At 44.9% G+C, this 8,442-nt stretch overlaps 1 protein-coding gene across 1 annotated transcript; it reads left to right on the top strand.

The window, feature by feature from the left end:
- Positions 1–1,452: 1,452 nt before the first annotated feature.
- LOC127337014 (putative F-box protein At3g23950) lies at positions 1,453–2,743 on the top strand. The gene has a single exon (XM_051363877.2). It carries the CDS (start codon positions 1,462–1,464, stop codon positions 2,677–2,679), a length of 1,218 nt encoding a protein of 405 aa, XP_051219837.1. The 5' UTR covers positions 1,453–1,461; the 3' UTR covers positions 2,680–2,743.
- Positions 2,744–8,442: the final 5,699 nt, after the last annotated feature.

Genomic DNA, 8,442 nt, shown 5'->3' with positions numbered 1-8,442 from the left:
AACCCACTCCAGTGGCCGCCGGCGCCGGCCGCACTCGCCGGACCCTGCGCTAGCCTTCGTCTGTCCCCCTCCCGCCGCTGGCCGCCGGCTCCGCAGCCGGGCGACCAGACCTGCAGCAGGCCAGCACCTATCGTCGGATCTAGCCGAACCAGCATGGAGCTAACCTGAGCCTGGTAAATCCCCAACTGGCCAACCCATCAATACCAAATTTACAAAATGCTCATGCTACCATGTCATCCTGGTAGAGAGAGTATAGAAAAGACATGTCTCCTCTCCATTAACGTGTATAATCAAACCTTTAAAACCATAAATAGAGCTATGCTGCTTATTACAGAATGACTTCTTCGAAGAAAGGATGGTGCAGTTCATACGAAGATGCTCCAGTCAAAAGAAAATGCTATGGAATAAAGGAAGTTAATTTTCTTTTTAATTATACAAATCCTTGTAGGTAAGGATAAATCTAGGCGTGAGCAACAGTTTCAGAATATTCCCTTTGTTTTGTAATAGTCATCATTCTTGCCTTCCGTTTCAAAAAAAAAAATTCATTCTTGCCTTAAAAAAATTCTGAGTATTTAATGGAGTAAAATAAATTTATTTCTGTCACCTATGAAGATAGAAAATACAGTTCACAATTGGCCCTTTGAGGAAGATGATTACCATGTGGTAATAGTGTTTTTTGCATTTTATTTATGGTAATTAATCTAACAAAATTATGTAGTCTTACTGAAATACTCAAACACAACTAGGGTATTTCTTTTGTTTGGCTCCTATTTTCGTTATTGTTATTCAATATGTATCACAGGGAAAACATGGGCACCTTGCTAGCATATTACCCCATATTAATAATTTAGTAAAATTTTATCGTACATGGGCCAGTGCAAAAAAAAAATTTACAGTGTGCCCACCTTCAATTTTTTTCCTGCGTCCGCCACTGTGCTGCCATCATGGCGGCTAGCAACAACCCATTCTTCTAGGTCGATGATGGCTCGGGCTCGTCCAGAACCACGACATCGGCGGTTTGTAATATTGATCATGACGAGATGGTGGCGGGAACTTTAAACTAGACCTTTTTGAATCGTGACGATCCTATTTTGAATTATATTTTTCGTTACAAAACTGTGTTTGGTGACGTGCTTGGAGGATGCTACTAGGAATGGGCGAGCTCCAAATATGATACCACGGGACGTGGTCGTAAAATCAGGGACTCGATCCGATGCTTATGGCGAACGTGCTTGGAAGGGAGGCGGGTAAGTGGTGCTGCACGTATTCGGTAGAGATGCTGTTAAACCGGCCAATTAGTTGTCCGACCGATTCTCACGATGAGAGCAGATCGGTACTGGTTGAGACGAGTCCGACCCCGTGTCTGATACGTACAATCATGGCAGTGCCTACAAGGCTGGCAGCCTAGTTTTAGGTTTGATTGATTCGCAAAAAAGAAAATTCTAGGTTTGATTGATTTCAATGGATCAAATCAAGAAGATGCGCGACGACTTTCATCTCGACGAGGGTCTCGTGGAGGAGATCCTCGTCCGCCTGCCGGCCAAATCCGTCCTCCGCTACCGCGCCGTCTGCAAGGAGTGGCTCCGCATCACCAAATGCCCGGCCTTCCTCGCCGAGCACGCGCGCCGCCGGCCGCTCGAGGTGCTCCTGTACACCCGAACGACCGCCGCCGTAACAGACGGCGTCGGCCGGCAGGTGCTGGCCCTGGATGCCGTCGCCGTCTCCGGTGGGCCGCGCCGTCCTGTCGCGCGCCACCCCTTGATGGCCGAACCCCGGACCTACAGAAGTATACAGTACTGCCCTCTGCTGGCCTCGTGCGACGGCCTCCTCCTGCTCGGCGTCGGCGGCATTGAGCCTGAGCAGTACCTCATCTGCAACCCTACGACGCGTCAGTGGAGCGACCTCCCGCGGCCGAGCGGCTACGCTGGACGGGAGGAGCACAGGGAGTCCGGCTTCTACTTCCACGAGCCCTCCGGCGAGTACCGCGTCCTGTACTATGTCAGCGACAGGCATAGTACTACCGCGTACTACTGCGTGCTGTCGGCCGGCGCCGACGTGCCACGGAGGCTGGCCGTGCAAGCCACGCCCATAGAGCAGACCGTCGCCTGTCATGGCGGCCATGAATTCGGAAGGTTGCACAACCTGATGACGCCGGCTGTTCTTCACGGGCACTTGCACTGGCTGCAGCACATGGAGGCCGGGCTCACCGGCCAGATGGTGGCCTTCGACACCGTGGCCGAGACGTTCCGGCGGATGCCTCCTCCGCCCGTCACCTGGAAGAAGAACTCCAACCTGCTCGCCGCGGACGGTTCGCTCATGACGTGTGAGCCGGGCCATCTCTTCGTGGACCTCTGGGCGCTCGACGGCTACGCTGGCGCCGCCACCACGGGAAAGGAGAGGTGGGAGCGGCGGCACCGCATCAAGGTGCCGTGGAAAGCCTACTGGCTGGTTCTCACGGCAGGTGACGACGAAGGGCATGTTGTCGTCGGCACGAAACTCGGCGTGCTGGCCTACAACGTGAGGAGCGGTGCGGTTAGACTGCTCACCGGCATCGACGCTTCAGGAGGCGGCCAAGCTGTAGATCCGTCGCGGCATGTGTTGAGGGAGAGCCTGGTGCGGCACGACTTCTTCGAGAGGCGGCCGCATCCTGGCTTGCCGTTCTTCAGCTTCTGTACATGAGGTGATGTCCCATGCGCTTGCCACTCAAATCAGACGAAAATGCTGATGTTTTGAGCAGTTGGACTTGCAGAGTTGCTCGCAATTAAATACCTTACGCTATACTGTACAGAGAGCACGGGAAATTCGCTTTGCCAAAGTGCTAGATTTGTCAAAAATACCTTACGCTATACTGTAGAGAGAGCATGCCTGAAGTTTGAGCAATAAAATATGTTTCTATATTCATCATGTTCGTATGCCATACTTATTTGGTGCCTACTTATTTTCCCATTTCTTGGGTGAAAGATGTGCAATGGTTCATCTAGAGATGATTTATGGTATATGTAGTGGCTATTTATGGTGATCCTACGATATAAAGGGACAATGATGTTATTTGTGATCCTCGCTGATAAAAAGAGTTAGTGAGGTGGACAGAGTGTGCTCACATCGACGTTCCCGCAGTAGTGTTCACCCTCAAGGATGATGCATTTGGTATCGTCGTGCCACTGAGATCCGCTAAGATCGCGGCGCCTGCTAATGGTGATCCACCTCTGCCTCCACTTCCTGAGGTGGTTGTAAACCGGAGTGGAGCACACCGAGACACTAGTGTTCATACATGCCCTCCGCCACAGCAATTAGATGGACCTCCTTGAATCCGTTGTCCGTCCTAACTCCGGTCTTGATCAAGTTGCACATCTTCTCCATGACGAAGGTGGACATGAATGGAAGCCATTTCATGGTGTCGGTCCCTTTCTGTGCGACCTTCAAGGCCATGTCCACTTCCCTGCAGTTCTTGTTCTTCTTTGTGGCGGCCAACGTAGCCACGACCCCTGCCGCTACCTGAGCCACCAGGTCAGCCACATGCCCATTAACGGCCGGCAGAGAGGTGACCGCCACCTTCGAGTCAAACAGGGGCTGTGAATCAGAAACTTGCGAAGGGATCTAAGAGTCCCCAACGCAGACAAGCGCTTGGCTAAAGTCATCACAGAAGGAGTCCTACATAGATCGTAGTACATGTAACGTGAATCTAGTTCGGAGCAAAGACATGCCTAAAGTGGACAGGACAAACCATACCAACATCATCCTAAATCAGACAAGCAGTTCATTGCAACTGTGAACAACACAAACCCTACAAACATCATGGTAGCTGATGGCGCGTGAAGCACACGTCCGTTGGGAACCCCAAGAGGAATGTGTAATGCGCACAGCAGCAAGTTTTCCCTCAGTAAGAAACCAAGGTTATCGAACAAGTAGGAGATGAAGGCCACGTGAAGGTTGTTGGTGGAGGAGTGTAGTGCGGCGCAACGCCAGCGATTCCGGCGCCAACGTGGAACCTGCACAACACAACCAAAATACTTTGCCCCAACTTAACAGTGAGGTTGTCAATCTCACCGGCTTGCTGTAAACAAATGATTAAACGTATGGTGTGGAGAATGATGTTTGTTTGCGAAAAACAGCAGAGAACAGAGTTTGCAGTAGATTGTATTTCAGATGTAAAAGAATGGACCGGGGTCCACAGTTCACTAGTGGTGTCTCTCCAATAAGATAAATAGCATGTTGGGTGAACAAATTACAGTTGGGCAATTGACAAATAGAGAGGGCATAACAATGCACATACATATCATGATGACTACTATGAGATTTACTTAGGGCATTACGACAAAGTACATAGACCGCTATCCAGCATGCATTTATGCCTAAAAAGTCCACCTTCGGGTTAGCATCCGCACCCCTTCCAGTATTAAGTTGCAAACAACAGACAATTGCATTAAGTATGGTGCATAATGTAATCAACACAAATATCCTTAGACAAAGCATTGATGCTTTATCCCTAGTGGCAACAACACATCCACAACCTTAGAACTTTCTGTCACTGTCCCAGATTCAATGGAGGCATGAACCCACTATCGAGCATAAATACTCCCTCTTGGAGTCACAAGTATCAACTTGGCCAGAGCCTCTACTAGCAACGGAGAGCATGCAAGATCATAAACAACACATATATGATAGATCAATTAATCAACTTGACATAGTATTCCATATTCATCGGATCCCAACAAACACAACATGTAGTATTACAAATAGACGATCTTGATCATGATAGGCAGCTCACAAGATCTAAACATGATAGCACAAGAGGAGAAGACAACCATCTAGCTACTGCTATGGACCCATAGTCCAAGGATGAACTACTCACGCATCAGTCCGGAGGCGGGCATGGTGATGTAGAGCCCTCCGGTGATGATTCCCCTCTCCGGCAGGGTGCCGGAGGCGATCTTCAGAACCTCCCGAGATGACGGCGGCGTCTCTGGAACTTTTCTCGTATCGTGGCTCTCGGTACTAGGGCTTTCGCGACGGAGAGAATAAATAGGCGAAGGGGCAGAGTAGGGAGACGCTCGAGGGGCCCACCCCATAGGCCGGCGCGCCCAGGGCCCCCACCGCGCCGCCCTAGGGTGTGGCTGCCTCGTCGCCCCTCTTCGTCTCCTCTTCGGACTTCTAGAAGGCTCCGTGGAAAATAAGACCGTGGGCTTTTGTTTCGTCCAATTCCGAGAATATTTCCTGTGTAGGATTTCTGAAACCAAAAACAGCAGAAAACAGGAACTGGTGCTTCGGCATCTTGTTAATAGGTTAGTGCCGGAAAATGCATCAAATAGATGTAAAGTGTATATAAAACATGTGAGTATTGTCATAAAACTAGCATGGAACATAAAAAATTATAGATACGTTTGAGACGTATCAAGCATCCCCAAGCTTAGTTCCTACTCGCCCTCGAGTAGGTAAACGATAACAAGGATAATTTCTGAAGTGACATGCTACTATCATAATCTTGATCAATACTATTGTAAAGCATATGAGATGAATAAAGTGATTCAAAGCAATGGTAAAGTTAATAACTAAACAACTGAATCATATAGCAAAGACTTTTCATGAATAGTACTTTCAAGACAAGCATCAATAAGTCTTGCATAAGAGTTAACTCATAAAGCATTAAATTCTTAATAGAAGGTTTTGAAGCAACACAAAGGAAGATATAAGTTTCAGCAGTTGCTTTCAACTTCAACATGTATATCTCATGGATAATTGTCAATAAAAAGTAATATGATGAATGCAAATAAGCAAGTATGTGAGAATCAATGCACACAGTTGACACAAGTGTTTGCTTCTAAGATAGAAAGAAGTAGGTAAACTGACTCAACATAAAGTAAAAGAAAGGCCCTTCGCAGAGGGAAGCAGGGATTACTCATGTGCTAGAGCTTTTTATTTTGAAAACATGGAAACAATTTTGTCAACGGTAGTAATAATTCATATGTGTTATACATAAAACATCCTATAAGTTGCAAGCCTCATGCATCGAATACCAATAGTGCTTGCACCTTGTCCTAATTAGCTCGGATTTCCATGGATTATCATTGCATTACATATGTTTCAACCAAGTGTCACAAAGGGGTACCTCTATGTCACCTGTACAAAGGTCCAAGGAGATAGATCGCATTTGATTTCTCAATTTTGATAAATCTCATCTTGAGGACATCCATACCATGACAACATAGAAAACGGATAATGGACTCCTCTTTAATGCTTAAGCATTCAACAACAGATAATATACTCATAAGAGATTGAGGATTAATGTCCAAACTGAAACTTCCACCATGATACATGGCTTTGGTTGGCGGCCCAATGTTCTTCTCTAACAATATGCATACTCAAACCATTTAATCATGATAAATCACCCTTACTTCAGACAAGACGAACATGCATAGCAACTCACATGATATTCAACAAAGGTGTAACAGTTGATGGCATCCCCAGAAACATGGTTACCGCTCAACAAGCAACTTATAAGAAATAAGATACATAAGCGACACATTCATCACCACAATAGTGTTTTAGGCTACTTTCCCATGAGCTATGTATTGCAAAGGCAAGGAATGAATTTTTAAAGGTAGCACGCAAGCAATTTACTTTGGAATGGCAGAGAAATAGCACATAGTAGGTAGATATGGTGGACACAAATGGCATGGGTTTTGGCTCAAGGTTTTGGATGCACGAGAAGCATTCCCTCTCAATACAAGGCTTTTGTTAGCAAGGTTGTTTGAAGCAAACACAAGTATGAACCGGTACAGCAAAACTTACATAAGAACATATTGCAAGCATTATAAGACTCTACACTATCTCCTTGTTGTTCAAACACTTTTACTAGAAAATATCTAGACTTTTAGAGAGACCAATCATGCAAACCAAATTTCAACAAGCTCTATGGTAGTTCTTCATTAATAGGTTTAAACTACATGATGCAAGAGCTTAAACATGATCTACTTGAGAACTCAAAACAACTGCCAAGTATCAAATTATTCAAGACCATATACCAATTACCACATGAAGCATTTTCTGTTTCCAACTAAAACCCTAGCCTACAATCCATAGGCATTGACAAGTTGATACCTTGTCAGCAATGAACGAAGCAGTTTTCAACCTTCGCCATGAACATTAAAAGTAAAGCTAAGAACACCAGTGTTCATATGAAACCACGGAGCGTGTCTTTCTCCCACACAAGGAATGCTAGGATCCGATTTTATTCAAACAAAAACAAAAATAAAACATACAGTCGCTCCAAGTAAAGCACATAAGATGTGACGGAATAAAAATATAGTTTCACTAGAAGTGACCTGATAAGTTGTCGATGAAGAAGGGGATGCCTTGGGAATCCCCAAGCTTAGATGCTTGAGTCTTCTTGAAATATGCAGGGATGAACCACGGGGGCATCCCCAAGCTTAGACTTTTCACTCTTCTTGATCATATTATATCATCCTCCTCTCTTGACCCTTGAAAACTTCCTCCACACCAAACTCAAAACAAACTCATTAGAGGGTTAGTGCATAATCAAAAATTCACATGTTCAGAGAGGACACAATCATTCTTAACACTTCTGGACATTACTCGAAGCTACTGAAAGTTAATGGAACAAAGAAATCCATTCAACACAGTAAAAGAGGCAATGTGAAATAAAAGGCAGAATCTGTCAAAACAGAACAGTCCGTAAAGACGATTTTTTTAGGCACTTAACATACTCAGATGAAGAAGCTCAAATTGAATGAAAGTTGCGTACATATCCGAGGATTACTCATGAAGTTTCGCAGATTTTTTAGAGTCTCCTACAGAGAGATCTACTGAAATTTGTGACAGCTAGAAATCTGTTTCTGGGCAGAAATCCAAATCTAGTATCAACCTTACTATCAAAGACTTTACTTGGCACAACAATGCAATAAAATAAATATAAGGAGAGGTTGCTACAGTAATAACAACTTCCAAGACACAAATATAAAACAAGAATTGCAGAAATAAAATAATGGGTTGTCTTCCATAAGCGCTTTTCTTTAACGCCTTTCAGCTAGGCGCAGAAAGTGTAATTCAAGTAACATCAAGAGATGAAGCATCAACATCATAATTTGTTCTAATAATAGAATCAAAAGGTAACTTCATTCAGTTTCTAGGGAAGTATTCCATACCTTTCTTAAGAGGGAATTGATACTTAATATTTCCTTCCTTCATATCAATAATAGCAACAACAGTTCGAAGAAAGGGTCTTCCCAAGATAATAGGACAAGATGCATTGCATTCAATATCCAAGACAACAAAATCAACGGGGACGTACAAGGTTATTGTTAACCGTAATGTGAACATTATCAATCCTCCCCAAAGGTTTCTTTATAGAATTATCAGCAAGATTAACATCCAAATAACCATTTTTCAATGGTGGCAAGTCAAGCATATCATAGAGTTTCCTTG

The sequence above is a fragment of the Lolium perenne genome, chromosome 2, assembly GCF_019359855.2.
Source record: "Lolium perenne isolate Kyuss_39 chromosome 2, Kyuss_2.0, whole genome shotgun sequence".
In the NCBI taxonomy this organism is placed as follows: Eukaryota; Viridiplantae; Streptophyta; class Magnoliopsida; order Poales; family Poaceae; genus Lolium; species Lolium perenne.
This window is presented reverse-complemented; position numbering and strand designations above follow the sequence as displayed.